We start from the raw sequence: 21,040 nt of genomic DNA, 5'->3' as shown, positions 1-21,040 counted from the left end.
GTGAAATATAAGTTCCAATACATTTGCAATCTATAATGGTCTCATATTGGTCGGTAATATCTAATTATGTGACTTTCAAAGTTCTAAGTTAACTTGCATGTTTGTTGTAGTTGAGAAAAGCAGAAAATCTCACATAATTCTTTGTTGTAATTTCCTTATGTGTCCTAATTTAAGTAGAGTTTAGTGTGTTTTTCTAGTGCATTTTACTTAACAGTATTTATAAGATTTTTATCTTTTAGGGATGAAAAATGTATATGTCATTAAAAAAACTTTTGAGCATTTGATATTCTCTACAATATGATACAGAGGTTCTTTGCTAACTGGCTTCAGTTTGAAAACTGTTCTGATTTATGAATGACTTGCTATTTCTTCCTCTACTATACTGGTTTTAATTAAATAGGTAAGGCTTCCAAAATTGGGGATAAACTAGACTAATTTGGGTTTTTTTTTTTTTCTTCACTGGCAAGTATCAGGTTCTGTTTACTTTTTTCAATAATGTTACCTGTTGCAAATCACCAGCCATTTGTCCCTTAAAATGGTTATTTGTGAAAAATTAGTACCTTGACTTCAGTTTTGAACTATTGTGTTTGGCAAAGGATAATAATGGTAATCTGCTTTTAAGTCTTTTCAGAGCGATGAGAAAACGTTCATGCTGTAGGGTGCACAGAACAATTAAAAAAACCAAAAAATCCCAACCAGCCAAACCACCCTAAAACTTAACAATACTTCATTGGCATCTTTTTATCAAAGTGTACTGAAGTATTGTTACCAAAGTGTACAGAGCAAGCTGATGATTGGCACATTTGGATTGGGTAGTGAAACTTAAACTTCAAAAGGGTGGCAAGGGTGTAAATCTGTGACAATGCTGAAGTTCAGAATGACTTTGAGTGCTCTGGTCTTTGCCACTGAGCTGCTCAGTGGGTACCAATGCTGAGTTAGTAACGCAGAGAGGAAGAGGGCCAATGGAATCCTGGGCTGTGTAGGGAAGAGTGTGGCCAGTAGGTCGAGGGAGGTCATTCTCCCCCTCTACTCTGCACTGGTGAGGCCACAACTGGAATACTGTGTCCAGTTCTGGGCTCCCCAATTCAAGAGAGACAGGGAACTACTGGAAAGAGTCCAGCGAAGGGCAACAAAGATAATTCAAGGATTGGAGCATCTCCCTTATGAGGAAAGGCTGAGAGAGCTGGGGCTCTTTAGCCTGGAGAAGAGAAGGCTGAGCGGATGTTTACAAGTACCTAAAGGGTGGGTTGAAGGAGGATGGAGCTGGACACTTTTCAGTGGTTCCCAGTGGCAGGATGAGGGGCAACGGGCACAAGCTGGAACATAGGAGGTTCCACTCAAATATGAGCAAAAACTTCTTCATGGTGAGGATGCCAGAGCCCTGGAACAGGCTGCCCAGGGAGGTTGTGGAGTCCCCTTCTTTGGAGATCTTCAAGACCCGCCTGGATGCAGTCCTGAGTGATGTGCTCTGGGCAACCCTGCTTTAGCAGGGGAGTTGGACTGGATGATCTCTAGAGGTCCCTTCCAACTCTGACAATTCCATGATTCCCTTTCTTTTCCCAGTTAGTGTGAAGTGTAACAGTGGTGGCTTCCTTGCGCTGTAAGCTAAACTATAAGATTTTGAGTAGCATACTGAATTTGGGGTTGACGGGTCTTACTGGCAGTTATATTATAAAGTTTTGAAAATACTATTAACTAGTATAGCTAATTAGGCATATAGGTATCTGCCATTCTTAAAATCTTAGATTTTGGAGGGGGAAAAGTTATTTGCTTTGTGTGTACAAGCATTGTAATATAAGCCATTAAGATAATTCAGTAGTAGAGGATACCACAGCAGTATCTACTCTGAAGACAGAGGAACCCTTAAAGCTTGTCTTATCAAACTTAATTAAATTTGTATTCATACCTTTATATATAGTTATTATTGCAGTCTATGGTTTTAATCGTAGATTATGAGAATGTGACTGTTCTATTTAGTTGACAAATAAAATAAGTGCTTTTCTTGCTGCAGCCAATCTGTGTTTTTGCTAACAGTACACATATATTCGATATACATGCTGGCTCAAGAGATTATTTTATTTTTTTTTTAGTAGAAGTATGCCAAAATTATCATAATGATATGCACAACACTTGAAATTTATTTATTGATTTATTTGGAAGTTCACTACTGGACAAAGCATGTTTAAAGTGGTTTAAATATAGAATCCTATTTTGCACTTTGACCCATACAAATAAACTTTTACCTTACTGGAATGGCACATTGCAGCCACCTGGTCTCTGCTCTTTGAAAAGGGCCTCTTCACATGACTTAGACAGTGGGACCTGAACCAGTGAGGAGGGAGAAGTAACTTCTCTTTCCTTCTCTTCAAGGAAGTTTTCTTGAAAACGTTTTATTTAAACTAACTAAAGAGTAGTTCTTTCTCAGGCAAAGCTTGCAGTAGCCTCATAGAAATCTAGTCGTCTTCAGCTGTGTATTGATGGAAGTTGATGGAATTTCCCTTTCACTTGTACACGAGTTTTAAGATGACACGATGTCTACTAAATATTTTTTATAGATGGGTCAGACTTACAGTTGCAAGTTTCCAGTACTCCCAGTCTGTTGGTAGCACAGTGTCGATAGTGTAGCAAAAAACTATCCCACTTGTTTTTCTTTCCATTCATTTTTGGTTTTGTGAGATTGTTTGTAGCAAGAGAGAGGATTAAAATGTAGCATAAGTAAGGAATAAATGGATAGGGTTAAAAAACACACAAATAAAACCCTGAGATTGTTAAATAATAGTAACTGGTATGCAGCCAGTAGCTATGGTTTGAAATGTGCAGCGTATTGATAAGAAGGTTGTCTAAATTAGACTGAGGCTATTGCATCCAAAAGCCTTACTTTATATTGGCTTGAATCTCTGTGTGAAAATGTTGTCTGTTCTTAGACTGGATCTTGAATGCCACCTTTATTTTGCTTGTGAACAAAATAAATGTTTAAATGGAGATGTTGGAAGTGATGTTTTAGAGAATATTCTAAATTGTGAGATAAATAGTAGACTTGTTTTGTCAGTTTGGGAAAGAGATCTGATCATCTTGTGCCAATGTGTTTTCTTGGCTTCATACTAGTTTTTGATGATGGTGATGAAAGGACCTTGAGACGAACTTCATTATGCTTGAAGGGAGAAAGGCACTTTGCAGAAAGTGAGGTAAGATGATGATGGACATGCAATGAAAACTAAGTAGTTTATTATTATTTTTTTATAATAAGAAGAAATTGCAAACTATTTTTGTCTCCTCTTTTTCCATGTAGACACTTGATCAACTGCCACTAACCAATCCGGAGCATTTTGGAACTCCAGTTATTGGGAAGAAATCTAATAGAGGAAGAAGATCATCTCTTCCTGTGTGAGTTTTGATAGTGCTCTGTGGCTTTGCATTCCTTTAGTGTCCATTGCTAAAACTGAAGTTGTACCATTGAAGCTCTAATGGTCTGAAGGCTCTCTCATGTAAGTTTTTTTGCTCAGCTTATGGACTTAAGTAATTCAGTTCATGCAGACATGTTCATATGTTAGCAGTATTATGAAATTGATGGGTTTTTTCTGTGTAGTAGCCTTAAGAATGTTCATATATATATGAACATTCTTTGATATAATAGGAACACATATGCCAGAATGTAGGACTTTTAACCTTCTTTATAGTGCACAAAGTAGAAAAAAAAGGCACTTTCTAAATTTCTGGGGTAGAGACCATTTCACTTTGTTTCATGTCTGCACAATCAAATCCTGATTCATGCCTCCAATTCCAACATGATGCTGTTGTAAAATACTACTACTTGGAAAGATTTTCTACAAAATTCCTCTTACTAAGTAAGTGCACTTAATATTTAAGTCTATTTCAAGCAATTTCAGTTCTTAAAATTCTAGCTTTGTTTTTATAAGCTTTGCAGAACAGGAAGAAAGATTGGTTGTGAGCTGCATTTGCTTTCAAATATTAACTTCAGATAAAAACTTTAAAATACGGTATGTTTTAATAATTTAGTACTGAAGATGAGAAAGAGGAAGAAAGTAGTGAAGAGGAAGAGGAAGATAAAAGGCGTCTCAATGATGAATTGCTTGGCAAAGTTGTGAGTGTGACTTGTAATTCTGAGAAGGCAGACTGGTATCCAGCTTTGGTAAGTTGCTTAAGACTTTGACTACTAGTAATATATTTTTAGACAAGAGATTCATCTATTACTTGTGCACTGCTTTTCCTCGATAGGGTGGTTTGCAACTGTCACAACTTCTACAGCAAAGTTGTGAATGTGGTCAGGCTAAGCTCTGCTGCCCATATTTTCTAAAAATACAAATATTCTACAATATCTATGAAAAGTAGGAGAGCAAAGATTAATGTTTGTATAAGTTACAGTTTTATACTCTTAAGTCTTTCAAAACTGCATGCAAAATGATCAGTATGTAACAGTATTTTTCTTCGAAAAAATATGATACCTTAGGACTTGCACTCCATGACAAGTTAAGAACTAGATTATGAATTTTAATTGCAATGGAATTTTTATCTTTTTGAATTTAATGATTACCTTTTTCCTTAGACTTTCAATTTAATGAAATACTAGTTTCTTTCATGCTTGTATTTACATAAATTTACATAATAGCAGTAAAGATTGGTAGTTACTTTCATTTGACTGTCAGTATAGGATACAGTGTTCATTGCCATTGCTGATAATAAATATATATCAAATAAATTCAAGTACAAGTAGACTTGTGCTGTAAAGGTAGACACTGCAGATTCTTTATACACACAGAAAAGTTTAGAGATGCATCTTAAAAGTTGCTTTCTTTAGTAAACTTTTTGGTATTGTCAGACAAACTGAATACACATCTTCTGTTACTTTAATGTGTTTGTTTAAAAAAATTATTTGAAGAATTAAAGAGGCAGGTTTGGTTCATGAATTTTTTGCAGATTTTATTAACTGTATATTCTGTAGTCCTTTATTTTGAGTCTTCAGGGTTAGCTGGAAAGAGCTCAGCTGTTAAAATCTTCTTAGTTTAACATTTTATTTCCCTGCGTGAATCCAGGATCAAAAGGTAACTAACTACACAGGCCAGTTGTCTTGCCCTCCTTGAAAGAACATTATGGTGTAATGTAGGGTGAATAGTTGACACTGACTTATCCAGCTGTATGTATTTGTTTAAAATGTGAAATGTGGTATTGTACATGTTCTATTTGTTGTATATCCCTTTACTAACAGCAGATTTTAACTTAACATGGTTCTAACCAGGGAATTAAGTTACTGGAGGCTGTGTGCCTGTCTGTTCTCTGTTACCTGAGAAACAGCAATGTCTTATCTCAATTCTTGGAGTGAAACTTCTGACTCATCTGAATGGCATGGGACAGCTTCCATTGAGTCCTGACAGATCCATAGGTTCATCTGCATTTGACATTTTTTGTCTATATGTGGTCTAGAGCAAAATAAAACTTGTTCTGTTTGTGATAATAGAAATACTGCAAATGCATTTTTATCACCTTTTTAGACTTGTGATACTGCTGTGAAAGGATGCACTGGATTCCACACTAGCTTGTATTGCCTACTTCTCAAAAAACAACCCACCCTACTACTTACTTCTCAGTTTGAACGCCAAATATCAGAAGCTGGTATAAAATAAGTGGGTTTGTGACTCTTTAAATAGATGCTTTAAACAGGTTTTGTGTGAAGAAGAGAAAAAAAGGCAGAGTGAATAAACAGGATCCCATGATGTCACGCCAGCAGATTAGGTTTGAGTTTACAAATGAAATTTCAAACTTTTCTGGCTTGTAACAAGTAAAGTTTGAGGTAAACTGCTCCTTGAAATTTGTCGTTATTGGCCTTAGTAATATGAATTGGAGTAGGCTTCTTTTCTCAGAATTAGGAATTACAATAGAAGAAACAGGAAGACAGCAGTTTTCCTGCTGTCCATCTTTCTTTCCTTTCAAGATCAGCTGCTTTTTTTTCTTTTTTGCTTAAAAAAATGTTTTATTTGAAACTTCAGGTTGTGTCTCCCAGCTGTAATGATGACATCACAGTGAAAAAGGACCAGTGTTTAGTTCGATCCTTTGCAGATTCCAAATTGTGAGTAATAGCTTGCTTTCATTAGATGTATGGGGGAGAAAAATGCAAAACTAATTACATATTGCTTCTGAAGGCATTATTTCTTCCAAAAGGAAAGGGTACAATTTTGTGTAACACTGTTTGTACACATTTGTCACTCACAGTCCATGTCCGGCTAACTACTTCTGTGCTTTTACTCTCCCACCTTTACATTGTGTGTACTGATAAGAGTTCATCTGATTTGTAAAGTTTCTGGTGTTTCTTCATTTAAAAAACAAAATCAACAATTTAAAAAATCCCAGGTGTTAACACTTAAGATGATTCCCGTTCTTTGAATATACTGACAGCAATGTTATTGGAAAACCATGCAGACTTGCTCTGTTTTACTTTTTTTTTCCTCCAATAGTATTATGTCTTTAACCTCAGAAAATGGCGGTCTCCATTTCCTGAGGTTTTACTCCAGTTTTTCTGAAATAATGAAAGAAAAAAAAATATCTTATTATAATAACTCACTTTTGTAAGGCTTTCCTTGCAGATTGGTTAGCATTTCTACTGTAGTAACTCAGTAACTGAATATTCTGTGTAACTTTAGAATAGTTTATATTTTGCTGTGAGAACACTTTTGTAATCTAAAAATAAAAAATCTGTTTATCGATGCAGTTTATCGATGCAGATATGTGAATTTGGCTTCACTGTTGTTCTGTGCCAGTAGAACTGCATCCTGAAAATAGAGGGCTGCTTTCTTTCATCTTAGCTAGATTGCTATTTTCGGTAGCAACTGTTGATTGATGTGAATATTTTCAGTTTAGAAAATGTTTTTTGCCTACATAGAGTATTTCACCATTGCAAATTTGTGCAGGTTAAACACTTAAAATAAAGCTTTAAAAACTTTTCTTAATTATTTAATTACAAGGGTTCTTTTAGTGTCTGAATTTCAAAAAAAGATTAGAAATTTACTTATTCAAACTGCTTTGAATTTTCTTTTAGGACCTATAATAACAAATGCCTTATGCATTTAGTTGTTAGAAAGGATGTTGAAAGTGAATGAAAAATCTTGAAAATTTTAGAAATTGCTGTTCTTTTAAGTCAAATGTTTGCTTTACTGTGATTTAAAAATAAAATCAGAACCTTACTCTTTTTCAGTTACTCAGTAGCAAGAAAAGACATTAAAGAACTAGATGTTCAGAACTTACCAAAATCTGAGTCCTCTCCTAAAAAAGGTAAATTAGAATAAATTCTAGGTGTTTTAAAAAAGTAATCTCATGCAATAGTACTTTTAACTTTTGCAGATAAATGGTGGCCTGCTGATTTCTGATAATTGCTCTTGGATATTTTGTAAACAATTTTAAATGTAATAAATCAGAGAAACTTTGGATACAGCTGCCTTATTATTAAAATAGCACCTGGTAGAAGTCTTATTTGATTTTTTTTTTTTATTTCCTTCTTTTGGTCCACTCCAAATTCATGGAAAGTGAATAGAGTATTTTCAAAGTAGTATATCTGAAATGTCATTGAACAATGGAATTTATAGTTACCTCTTATAGCAACAAAGTTTTATACTGTTGCTCAAACCACTTTATCTTTCCATTAAAAATACCTGGACAGCAAGCTGTAAACTTGATTAGAACAGCCTGCCTATGATTAATGTTTGGTTTAAAAGTATAATTACAGAACTTGATTTCTGGATGAATGGATGATGTGACTACAATAATCCATATTTTTAGTGAGTTTGTAAAAGGCCAGATTTTCACATTAATGTAAATAATTCTTTTAGTGTTATTTCTCCCAATCAGACCTCAAAACATGACATTTGTTAAGGAGAAATATTTAAAATGTAATTATTAAAAATAATTTAAAAACAACCTGCTACCCAGCAACAAAAAACTCCCACTCAAAAATAGCAGTTCCTTGGGTTTGAGTAAAGGTGTGGAACAGCTCCTTAACAAGTAAAGATTTAGCATGATACTCTCAAAAGAGAGCTTGAGAAAGTTATGATTGGTTTTTGTAATTCTTAATGATTTTTCTTACACTTTCTTTTTAATAACTGTTTCACAGTACAAGAACTTTAGAGCAGCCAAAAAAATGATCAGATGCCGGGTTAAAGATAAGTTTAAGAAAGGGATTTTTTTTTCTTGCAGAACATAATTGGGTTGTGACATTCCTTGCCATGAAGGAATATTGTGAAACCAAAGGTACTACTGGTTTCCGAAAGAGTTTAAACAATTTTCTTGAAGTTATTCTGTCAGCGCCTATTAAAATCTGGTGCCTCTTCTTCTCCAGCAGCACTGCGAATAGTTCATTGTCCCTCTTTTGGGTATTCTGATTCCTCTTTATTGAAGTGTTTTATTGTGTCTGGGGGGCATGTTTTGGGGTTATCTGGGTTGGTTTTGTATTGTTGTTTCCCTCTTGGAGCATCTCTTCAAGGAAGAGAATTTGAAATATTCCCAGTGTACAAGTGTGACTTCTCCCCATCCCATATGTCCTCTGTTCCAAACATTAATGTAACATCTCTGTAGGAGTGTTTTTTTACAATCTAAACTTTAAGACATGAAGATACTTCAGAAAGAATAAAGTCATGGTACTTTATCTAACTGTGATGGGTTTCCTTTTTTAATAGCTTTATTACAGTATTTATCTCTTTCGTACAGAAACAGAACAGTTCACAGTTCCACAGAATAGATGTGGATAAGTATAGGTGCTTTATCTTTGCTACTGTTCACACACATAGGTGTAAATCTTAGTAGTGTTCGTGGAGACCTATATCCAGAAAAGAACTGCATGCTGTATGTGGGATGGATGTTCTCGACTTTAAACTCCTTGAGTTGCAGATACTTGATTTTTAAAAAATGACAGTCTCAAAATCTACAGTGTGTAAACTCAGAGTTTAAAGCTGAAGAATCTATTTTATTACTTTCAAAAAGTAATTTATTTATTACTTTTATTACTTTATTACTTTTTTATTACTTTCAAAATTTCATTTTTGGTTTAAGTTGGCATCTTGATTTACAAGAATATGAAAAGGAAATTAAAAATGCTGTGTAATTGTGAATACTGCAGGTGAGGTAAAACCAAGGCCCTTTCTTTTGTAGGGCTACAGGAGGCCAGCGTGTTTCTTGACACAAAGGGTGTTCCTCGGAACTGGAAAATGGACATAAGTGAAATTCTGGAGTCAGCTAGCAGTGATGAGGAAGATGGAGCTGCTGCAGAAACTGATGAAGAGGAAGAAAAGAGAGAAGAGAAAACGGAAGAAGTAGTGGTAAGTCTGGGCAATTTCAGTTATTCTTCAAAGATAATTGAGTAACTTGGGCGTGTAAAGATCCTGCACTTTCCAACATTTTACTCTCAGACTTTGCTTACTCACCTCAATGTCCTTTTAGACCTCTTCATCTTCCCTTTGCTACAGCCGTCTTTACTGGGATTTGGGACCAGTGGCAGATTGCCTCCTGTCCAGAGCAGAAATTGGAGACAAATCTCAGAAATTAAGAATTCAAGGCAGAGAAGAGTGATAGAAAAAATGTGGGACAAAAGGAGAGATATAAGCAAAAAATTGATGCTGAGCCTAACAGTAGTAATCCAACCTTAAGTAAAAGTAGCTTTGTATTTTTCTTTTGTACTTTCTCTGTAGGTTATATAAAAAGTAACTTGTTTCTAAAAATAGTAGTTTGATTTTTATTTTTTTTTTAAAAAAAAGGCAATTATTAAAGGAAAAGCAATAGGGTGACTGAAGGTATGAGCTAACACACAGTCCTTGCTAAAGCTATTTGGTGCCTCAGACGCTATTTAAGAGCAACACAGGAGTTACCTTTGTTAGGTTTTTTCTGACTGCCACCAGTATTAGGGGCTGGGAATGTGACATCATGGATGACGTTCCGATATTTAAGGTTTTTACTGCGTTGGAATGCTTTGAATGGCTCCTTTTCCACAAAGTTAGCCAGTTTCTTCATGTCATCAAAACTGTATTTACAGAATTTCCTTTTGTTTCTCCTTTTTTTTTTTTTGACCTTGATATTCTACCTGGAAGTAGGGGGCAGGCGTGTGTGTTTGCTTGTGGAATTTGTTTGGGTTTTTTTCATGCGATTTTCGCAATACGCTGGGAAACTTTACTTCATTTTTTTTTTTTCCCCTATGTAAAGAAAGTTTGCCTTTCTAGGGGAAGGTGAAACGCCGTTTCCATCTGACGCTCCCCGCAGCCTGCGGCGTTGTCCGGCCGGGCACAGAATGGCCGCTCATACTTGGAGGCGGGCGGCCGCGTTGCTACGGCAACCGGCTGCTGGCGAGCACTGCGCATGCGTGGGGGAGGGGGTTGCCGGGCGGCGGGGGGGAACGGGCGCTGGCGCGGAGGCTTGGCCGGCGGCCAGGGGGAGGCTTGCCAGATGCTTTGAAATGGGCTGTATCTTTTCTTTGCCTTTCATGTAATGTCTGATTATTTTTATTATTATTATTATTTTTTTATATATATGGAAGAGAATGTAAGTAATGCCATATAACTGCGGATGCCGTGCAGGGAGAGAGAAAAGCAGCAAATATTTGGAAGTCAGGCTGAAATATGTCCAGGCAGTGGGCAGACTAGATAGAAGGGAAGTAAAACCATTTTACCTTTGAAAGAATGCAGCTCCTAGGTAAGCATTCTGTGTTTTAATCTATAATGTTAGCATGGTTGTTAAAAATGCGGATTTGACTTGGATTTCTGATGTGGGAAACTGTCTGGTGGAACATGCAGCCAGGGTAGATCTTTCCTGGTTGAAAAAAAAAAAAAAAAAGACAATAAGACTCTATTTTTACATGTTAATTTTATGCCTTGAGAACAGTGTTCTGGAAAATGGAGTAGGTGTCTGTATGAGAATAATGGTATGATTAGATAAATATAAGGATGAATGTGCGCAGAATATAAATTCTTCTGGGTTTTTTCCTCTGTTAGCAGTGAAAAGGACTGAATAGGCCACATTTTGCAGGGTGTGAACTGTTGCAGTCTGTATTGGTCTCTTTGTATTAACGTTGGTTAATTGCAGACTATCAGTCACTAAAAATCAAGGATTGCTATACTAGTTTTCTAGTATCCATTTTTAATATCATTTCTCATGGCTATCACAGAAAAGTGCTGTGTGTTTCAAACAAAGAAGGGGGAGGAGGGAGCTTGGTGGTTTAAAAGAAAAAAGGCATTATTGTAAAATAAATAGAGATTATTTTTAAGGAATAGTCTAAATGTAGAGTAGTGGAGCAAAGGATTGCAGAGAAGTAGATGTGCTGGTAGGAAGAGCTGTAGAATCCATTATTTCCAGGTGACAAGTAGACATGTGAAAATACGGTGAGCATCTTCATGCTGAAGCTATGTAACAGAGGATAGATATTAATCTTTTTAGATTACGTTAGAGCAGAACTGTCATTCTGGCCCATTAAATTCCCGATTCAACTGTTACTATACATATTCTAATTGTAGGCCATGCTAGATAGTACAATTAGAGAGCATTTAGGGAATTTATCATAATTTCTGTTTTCCCTTAGAAAGGCAGTAATACTGGTTGCAGAGAGAATTGACAAGTGTATGATACTGCTTTGGGTTTATTTGACTAGAAATGTTGAATTTCTCAATTCTTGCATTTTGTACATTTTGTAGAGTTTCTCCTTTGTTAATCAAGGTCAAAATAGCTTCTGTCCATCCTCAGCTAGAATATTCTCAGTGGACCTTTTGTTTTAGAACTGCCAATTGTTGTATTACTGGAGATGGGAGGAAGATTTTAAAAATTACCTCCCCCCATCCCTCTATCTTCTGAAATGCACAGCAGCTTTGCTGTCAAGGACTGGCCAGCTGCTGACCAGACATGATAGGCCTTCATTAAATCAATGAAATGGACACAGATCTACTTCATATGTAATGAGAGTGTTAAGTCAGTCTAGTTTTGGGTATGGGAAGGATCCTAATTTTCTGAAGTAGGATCTTTTATAATGGTAATGGAGCAGAGAGACCTACTGTAGCTGGGGATAATAGATCCTACTGTTTTTCCAGTAGCTTGGTTAAAGTCTGTAACTTTGTTTTGACAGAGACTGTCTCTGTAATTGTGCTGCTTTTCATGACGTCTTAAAGAGTATGGTAGAATTGGTACAACAGGGTTTCCAGGCTTTACATGGTTCTTCTTTGATGGCTTTTGTAAGCTAAGAAGTGGGAACTAGTATGGTGGGTGGCGAGATGCTAATCCTCCTCGTTAGTGGTACCTCGCTTATGTGGTCCAGAGTTGACTATGAAGGAGGAAAATGTGGAAACTGCTTGTCACTGACTTTAACAGGGCTTGTGTTCCATTGAGTTGCTCAGTATGTTCAAATTGTTGGATTTTTGGCAATAATTATTGCAATATATGGTGCAACTCAGGATTACTTTTCATTCTCAATGTGAGGTTTGAATAACAGACCATGCGCTGCTTGTGTCACAAGAAGTGAAAAAATGAGGAGAAAAAAATTCTTTATCAAATGAAAATTTTAAAGAATCACACAATTTGTTTGAATCCACATAAAAATCTGGATATTGCTTTTGGTTCTTACCCAGTTTTCAACATGTCAGAGTAAGAGAACTAACTGTGTTTTGAGGGTACATTTGGCAGTCAAAGAATGCACTGCAACTAAAAGGAAAGAGAAACTAAACTCCAGTATCACCACGTAGAAACAGAAGATTTTTGGAACATTATCTTATTATTTTTTTTTATTAGAAATTAGATTATAAATACTGTTGTATTTGCTTGTATTTAAGTTCTGTCAGGGAAGAAATAATACTTACTTGTTTCTCAGGATTAAATAGTCAAATACTCCCCGTTTTACTAGGGAACGCAGAGGCAGCATTTGGTTTTGCCTCTCAGTCTCCCTGTAGGCTGTTCTGATTCCAAAAGAATCAAGATTTTAACATGCAGTTTTTTGAACTATATTTTCAGTATGTGTTCTTAATAGATACATTCACATAAGATCAGCATAAAAGTAAGGAATTTGTTCTTTAGAGTTTGAATTTTGCAAGTTTCCAAATTGTATCTTTTGATAGTATAAAGAGCTAGAAAAAGGGATTTCTATCTTACCTGTAGAATTGGTTATAGCACCATCTTTGAGAGACTCTTCCACCTTATCTATATCACTTTAAGAGCAATTCCTTGTTCTTTAACTTCCCCTGTCTCCCTCCAGCTCCCTCACCCCCCCCCTCAGCCCTGCAATCAAACATGCAAGAAAAGTCTCCTGAAAAAAATTCTAGCTATCTGATCTCCATGCCTCATTGAAGAAAGAGTTTTATCACCTCCAGGTGTAGAGGAATTTCCTCTTAGTCTTCATTTTGATGATCACCAGAAGGATGTATCTGTAGTATGTTTAATAGTGTGCATTCATTTAAAGTTTTTAGGTTCTTGCATCACAATAGCATCAAGAAACATCGGTCAGAGTTGCTTTACGTAGTTGAGCAGTGAAAGTGCCAGAAGCATTTTTTAATGTACCTGTTCTGCAAATAAGGAAGGATTTTAGTTCTCGTGATAAGTCGTCACCATATATTTTATTAGCACTAAGTTCATAAAGGAACGATGAGTATATGAAATCCAGGGATGTGTGTTAGGAGGATTGAGATTCCTACAAATGATCAGTAGTAATCTATTATAATATTTACATTTTGCTTCAAAGTGGGTGTTGTTTCCCATGTAGTCTTTTCTCTAAGTGTCTGTGGGAGACCACATAAAATGAGACCTAACTTTTCCATTTCTGTTGCAACCTATGAGTATTTTAAGATAACAAGAGAAAGCTGACTCTAAAAATTAAGCACAGGAATACAGTAATTTCAAAGTTAATGAAGCATGGTATCCAGAAACAAGTGGTTTATTTACACATGTAAAAAAATCCATAAGCAGCTGTGATGTGTAATATGCAGAATAGCCTTTAAAAAATACCTAAACATTGATTAGCTAATCATCCTTCTCATGATGCGTGTATTTGTAGGAGTTTTGACTACTGTGAAGCCTACGTCATGCCATGCACAAATGTTCTTTACAAAGACTTTCTTGCTCACAATTTTATGCTAACAGGTATTCTCAGAATATTCCTCAAAGAGGAGCAAAGAAGTTGCAAACTGAGGCATAGCTCTAGAGTAAGTCATTGTTGAGGATGGTTGAATTCCTGGTTCTTATTGGTAGAAATTAACATTTTAAGACCAGTCTCATCTCCACGTGGTGTAAAGCTGTTAACTTGTTGCGATCAGTTTAATTTTTAAAATGTCGTTAATTAGTGTTCAAACTTGGCATCAGAAAGCAAGTGTGCAAGTGATGAAAACGCATTTAAGTATACTAAAGCAACAAAATTATGTTAACTGTAATTCTGGCAGATTAATTGTCTTGATCGTATACTCTTCTGAACTCGAAATCCTGTATACATTGTTCTTCCTCTTAGCTTGCGTTTATTTATAGAAGAGCTTATGGTATTGTAAGTCAATAACATAAAAGATCTGCCCCTGGTATCTTAGCCCTGTATTGATTTAGTATATGGTATACATGCTTGTAAGTAGAGATTCGTTCTTTATTTTGTAAAATAAACTATTTAATCCTTGTGCTCCCACTCAGCTCTACAGGCTATCATCCACAGAAACTTTTAACATCTTTCTGTAGAGGAAACAATGAGTCAGGATAACAGAGCTATATTCTTGTTTAAAATCGTGCTAAAACCAGAGTCAAAACTCATGGTGAATGAAGTGGCTTGAAACCAAATGAAGCAAAGGCGGTTACTAGTTTTTTACAAATTTCTGTGGGTTTTGTGTTATGCTTATTTGCTGGTTGTTATTCTCAAAATAGTTTTACAAAATACTTGAAAATTGCTGTTATTACTTGGAAGGCAATAAAAAATTGAGTTGGGAAAGGAGTATGTCCCTTATACAGAGATCCTGTATTCGTTGTTGATTTCAATGTTTTACTGTTTACAATATTCTCTAACTGATGTGACCTGCTAATCAGAAAGGAGGAAAAAAAAATCTCAAGCCCATAAAATTTCAGCTTTTTAATTATAAGCAAAAAAGGGCATCTTGGAGATTCTTTTTAATGAAATTCAGCCTCTCACCCTGAGACAAAAAAAAGACCAACATTTTCTTGTGTGGCATTTATTTATGGGTATTGGATGAACAGCAGAGGTCTCAATTTTGAACTCCTGCCACTTAAAATTTTCATATTGTTTTGCCTCTCACTTGGACTTATCTTTGGCTACAGTCTCCCTTTTTTGCATCACCAGTATAGGAAAAAAATGAAATGGAGAGACAGAACTCTCTTTAAGAGAACTGATTTTGAAGAACTGTTTCTGTGAACTTACTTTATCCCCAGTCTAAAATGGGCATAAGTGTCTGGAGAGGAGAAGTGAGGTTTGGAGGGTAGTAGTGTCGCCCTGGTGCCTGCTGAAGAGAGGTACTGGGAATTTTAGCTCTCCAGTGATGCTGATGGCAAGTTGTGGCATCAACATTTCTCAGGTGTTTGCTTTGGGTGCAGCTTTTAAGGTTGCTGATGCAGCAGCTTAGGTGATGGTTGATGTATTTAAAATAAAACTCAACTCTAACTCAGAACAGTAGACACTCCTGCAAATTCATTATGTCCAGTTACAAATACAAAATCTTGATGAAAATGACCTTTTACAAAAATCCATGTATCTTAATGTTGCAGTAAGCATATCCATGAAGGGTTGGTCTTTCTCATTTTGGCCAGTAGCAAAAAAAAAAAAAAAAAAAGACTTTGAAATAGCTGATACATTATTTATTCCTTGGTGACAATTATTCAGGTCTTATTCAAGTCACCTATCAGAAGGATTTGATGTCTGCCCTGGCATTCATACCAGGCGTGGTTCAGGCTCTCTTTGTCAAGGGGTGGCATCCTAGGTCATATACCATCAACAGAGAAGTAGGTACAGGGTTCAGGATGTCTCTCATAGGTGGATGAATATTGCAGTCAGGTTTGATGCCCCGATCCTGTAAGCATGTAAAAGCTTTTCATCTTTCCTTTTTCTTTTCTTCAGCTGAAAATACTTGGTATCAGTGAAATTCTTAACATTCTCTCTGCAAGAGTGCTAATTCTAACCTATATTTCTGCTGTTCCGACCTACAGTTCTGGTTTGACACATAAAAAAAAATTATTTGAATTCCACTATTCTGAAATATTTCTGAATGTTTACTGTTACTTAGATATATTTACTTTGCCTAATTTGAGTCGTATTGCCTTTAATCTATAAACATTACAGTAGATGGTAGAAATTTCTCGATCTTGAAGTTGGTTCACAATCTAGATGGAGAGAAAAAAGCTGTGGTTTCTATAGCAATAATTCATTTGTTAACGTGGAAGAACATAATAATTTGACAGATAACTGTTTATCTTTATATAATCCCTATAATATGCAGTACGAGCAAGTGTTAACTGATACTGTACAATGTTGTGATTATTCATTTAATTTCCTCCAATTATTTCCCAAGAAAAAATAGGATAATAAGAGACAGATGCTGTCTCTACCTGATTGTAGGTGAACCCTGTTGGGCTTTGAAGCTCAGAATTCACTGAAGGAGACAGGGCTGAAATTCATTCTGATGCTGGGAAAATTGCTTTCTGGTTAACAGATCAGTAGCATATACATTCGCATTTCAATGCCTATCTTCCTGCATTGAAGATTAAAGTTTACAGAATGCGGAGATGACTGAAATAGAAATTGCTGTTCCGGTTTCCTTCTGGAGCTGCTTGTGACTTTTCTGTTATTTTTAATAATGTAATAAGATTCTTTTGACACATACTGTATGTCTTTTCTTCAAGACAGCTGCAGTCTTCGTTGTGCAAACTGCCTTACCAGCAAGCCCTATGATTGCCAGGCTGGCAGGAAGAAAGGGGCATGTGTAAAGCATTGCAGGGAAAATATTTTATTTTATTTTATATTTTATTTTATATTTTATTTTATATTTTATTTTATATTTTATTTTATATTTTATTTTATATTTTATTTTATATTTTATTTTATTTTATTTTATTTTATTTTATTTTATTTTATTTTATTTTATTTTATTTTATTTTATTTTATTTTATTTTATTTTATTTTATTTTATTTTATTTTATTTTATTTTATTTTTCTCTGCTAGAATCTCAGAATTCCGTGAAGTATATGTTGATATGTAGACATTATTTCCTCTCCCCCACACTCCAATAAATTTACTTTATTTTCATTTCTTTCCACCCAAATAAAAAAACGCCTTTATTTTATGCTGTGGACTGCTTACCATGAAGTTCCTACGTGTTTATCTCTGAGGCTTGAAATTGTAAAGATAAAACTAAGGAATTAATAATAATAAATTATGGGAATCTGTATTCAGGCGATTATGGAAGTGACTCTAAAAGTGTTTCCAAATATGAGCTGCAGTCGAGCATTGGAGCTTAATCACAAAATGAACATTGTCTGCAGCATCAAAAACAGGAACAGTTGGAGAAAGAATTGTTCTGCAACTTTAGCTGTAGTTGGGGTAAGGAAGATTAGTTAAACAAAAATAAAACCCCACAAACCCAAACAAACAAAAAACAAACAAAAAACCCTAGAGTTCTTGTGAATTGCTTCAGTCTTGTAAATAACAAACCTTTTCTGTACTATAACAATACATTACGTATATGAGTGTTTTCATTTTGAGGGTCCATTCTCAAAATTCTTTTTGTCATGGATTGAGGCTTTCTCTGATACGCATTTCTTTTTCTCCTCCTGAGGTGTGTGCTTCGGTCTCCTGAGTAAATTTTGTTTTCTGCATATTTCACCATTATACGGGTGCATGGCCAAATGGGAAATGGCTTGGGTTTAGCTCTTACTGTTAGGCTTTTGTACAAATAAACTGTTACTTTGCATATCTTATGTTTTCATTATGACTACATTTGTTTTGACAGCCTGAGGAAGAGCTTGATCCTGAAGAGAGGGACAACTTCCTCCAACAGCTTTACAAGTTTATGGAAGACAGAGGTAACGCTGAATTTAATGTTTTTTTCTTTTTAAATCTTATTTAATCTCTAGTCCACTTTTTTAATGGCTTCTAAAAATTGCTTTTAAATGTATGGGTGTTACGAGCATATTGTCACATCAGTGAAAAAGGATAACAGCTAATCTCTGGTGCAAGGAAAAACATTTCTACCCATTTTCACATGGGGCAGGTCTGCTTCCAGTACTTGGAAGCGCAGTGCACCAAGGAAACCAAAATCCTCTCTGAGGTGCTCTTTTTCTGTTTTGCTTTCACAAAACCTTTGTGATGTTAACAATCCCTGTTAAATAAGCTCTTGGTTGACTTCTTGTTGTGACAGCCATTGCTGGGACCTCTGCTGCTGTTAATCTCAGGCTGGAACCTGAGGAGGCTACTCATGAGTGGTGAAATTCAACCAGCAGAGAATGGGAGATGTGCCATCTTCAAGTCTCCTTGCAGAACTCTCTTAATAATACACAGATGTAGCAGTGATACTCACCTGAAGAGACAACTTAAAGATTCTACTTTGTCCAGTAGCTAGAACAAGAAAAATAACATATTTTAAATGTCTTTCTTTACAGAATTAGGCAAGACTGTTATAAATTGGAACAGTTAAACTCCTAGCATAAGATGTGTATTGGAAAAGCATGCACTATGTATATTAGAGCAGGATATACCTGCTGACTTGGGGGAACTGTTATTGCATAAGCTGTTCACGTTTGCAGTTGTAATGAGAATGACACTAAAATGGACACTGTTCCTTGGCTGCACACCCTGCCCCTTTTTTTTCTTTTCTTTTTTTTTTTTTTTTTTTTTTTTCCCCCTGTTAAATACATTTAAGCCTGGAAAGAGTTTTATCTCTGAGTAAATTTGGTTTATTCATCTTAGTCATGAACTTGCTATTTCAGTTTGAATATTGTGTTAATCCTGCAATAACATTGGTGGAGGTAGATCACAAGTGCAACTGCTGCCTTTTTTTTTTCTTTCTTTCTTTTTCCTTGACAAGATTTACCTGAATGATATTTCTGTAGCAGCATATAGTACAGCAAATATTGATGTACTTGAATTTAAAATAACCAGAGCTAAGAGTAAAACGTGAAGTGCATGTAGTGTCTGAATATTCCCCCTTTCCTTTTTTCTTGGGTTTTAAAACTGGGGGGCGAGGGAGGAAATCAAGTTACCTTTGTAAAAGAGGCTCTGCATCCCTGTTAACAAGGTGTGTTCTAGACCACAGAAGCGTGGTCAGTTCCAAGAACAGTACCAAGACTTTCCAATATTGCCAGTTCTTATCACAGTTTTAGAAATTGATCCTGCGTTATAGCAAAATATACTGGAGTTCATCCAATATAATTTTGAGGCCTCCTGTGTATAACCAACATTTCTGGAGAATAACCTGCCTTGAGGGGAATAAGAGGCTCTGCCAGGGAAAAAGAAATCCCTGTGCTGCTGGACTAATCCACAGTTTTCTTTCTTTTCTAATAGCCTGATTCTTCCCTCTTTTCTGTGTTTCTCCTTCCTCACTCCCTTTCTTAAGCACTCTTAGACTAAAACCAATTAGGGATCATGTCAGGGATTTGTAGAGGCAAAAGAAGAAAGTATGTGTGCACTGAATTTGAAGACTCGGTCCCGAAACTGTTTTTTAAGGTGGTATGTCGATTGACTGATGTACAGGACTTTTTGGGGGACTGGGTCTTTCCCCTTGCCTGTCTATGTTTTTGGTGTTTTTTCCCCTCTGTCCTGATAGCAAGATTTCTGTTCCCACCAGATTTGTTCTATGTTTTGTTCTCTCAAGTAAGAATGTTTTGATTCATGTAATCGTGACAGTATTCCCAAAGTCCTATAAAATTATTTTAATGATTCCAAATACAATTGCATGAAGAGGAAGGAAGACGAGAAGCAGCAGGGAAGAGGTTTGATATTCCTTGCTGGGAAGAATACTGTCTATATACGCAGCCACTTGCCCAAGTCACTTTTGGTTTCTCCTTTTGCAGTTAATTATTGTTCTTTATATCATTGCCACTTGTCCCATCTGAGTTCTTTCTTTTTGCAAACTGTTGCAAATGCTTATGTCCTGTTAGGGCTTTATGCTTTTTCACATTCTGCCTGTGTGTCCCTCTTTAATCCAGCATTTCTGCTTCTCCCCCATTCCTTTCAGACCAGTGTTTTGAGTTAATCTCTTAGCACATTGCTATATTCCAGCATTCATCAGGTGTTCTTGGAGAGCTCACTGCAATTTTAGCTGTCCCCTGCTCAAGAGAGGAACAGTGGGATGCAGCCAATTGGATGGGGGTTATTGCACAAATCTGAAGAGGAGGTAGAGAAATCATAAGTTATCAAGCAGTTGGTGCCGCTATGCTAATAAACCCCCAAGAAATACGTGATACATTCAAAAAAGGGTAAAGCCTAAATTGGTGGTTGGAAACTACTGACTTGTGACATATCTTCGAACTATTCAATACAGATTTTAAGATGTAGAAAGATATTAAGTAATCAAATGTGTGCTAAAGGAGTGGAAGAAGCAGTTTGCTGTTCTGTGTGTTAACTTTTTATTTCTGGTTTTGTTTTATTTAGGTACTCCTATCAATAAACCACCTGTTCTGGGCTACAAGGACCTTAATCTCTTCAAACTTTTTAGACTGGTATATCAGCAGGGTGGGTGTGACAGTGTAAGTGTCAGATGTTTTCCTGAACTAAATATGTCTATCTATTCTTGAAGGTTGTAGCTTGTGGCTGTGTTAGATGTTATTCCTTAATGTTCTTCATTAACAAAACCAGAAAACTTCCTTTTTTTTTTTCTTTTTTCTCCAAAGATTGAGAGCGGTGCTGTATGGAAGCAAATTTATATGGACCTTGGCATTCCTATTCTGAACTCGGCTGCTTCCTACAATGTAAAAACTGCTTATAGAAAGTAAGTTCTCATATGTATAACTGTGAAAACATTTTTCCCTTTTTTTTTTTTTATTAGCATGTACAATATTCAAGCAGGTTTTGATAGTTCAGTGAAAAATTAGTTCTTCAGCTAC

The 21,040-nt window shown here is 35.8% G+C and overlaps 1 protein-coding gene across 1 annotated transcript in view; it reads left to right on the top strand.

The window, feature by feature from the left end:
• The window catches only part of ARID4A (AT-rich interaction domain 4A), a 57,139-nt gene that overhangs the window by 15,917 nt on the left and 20,182 nt on the right, over window positions 1–21,040 (top strand). The window contains exons 6-14 of the mRNA XM_074148499.1: window positions 3,106–3,185; window positions 3,290–3,384; window positions 4,018–4,150; window positions 6,003–6,082; window positions 7,205–7,281; window positions 9,151–9,317; window positions 17,950–18,022; window positions 20,589–20,683; window positions 20,828–20,925. Coding sequence (XP_074004600.1) covers window positions 3,106–3,185; window positions 3,290–3,384; window positions 4,018–4,150; window positions 6,003–6,082; window positions 7,205–7,281; window positions 9,151–9,317; window positions 17,950–18,022; window positions 20,589–20,683; window positions 20,828–20,925 — 898 coding nt within the window. The remainder of the gene's footprint in view (window positions 1–3,105; window positions 3,186–3,289; window positions 3,385–4,017; window positions 4,151–6,002; window positions 6,083–7,204; window positions 7,282–9,150; window positions 9,318–17,949; window positions 18,023–20,588; window positions 20,684–20,827; window positions 20,926–21,040) is intronic.

Source organism: Numenius arquata, chromosome 6, assembly GCF_964106895.1.
Source record: "Numenius arquata chromosome 6, bNumArq3.hap1.1, whole genome shotgun sequence".
In the NCBI taxonomy this organism is placed as follows: domain Eukaryota; kingdom Metazoa; phylum Chordata; class Aves; order Charadriiformes; family Scolopacidae; genus Numenius; species Numenius arquata.
The sequence above is the reverse complement of the archived record's forward strand: the minus strand, read 5'-3'. Positions and strand labels throughout refer to the sequence as shown.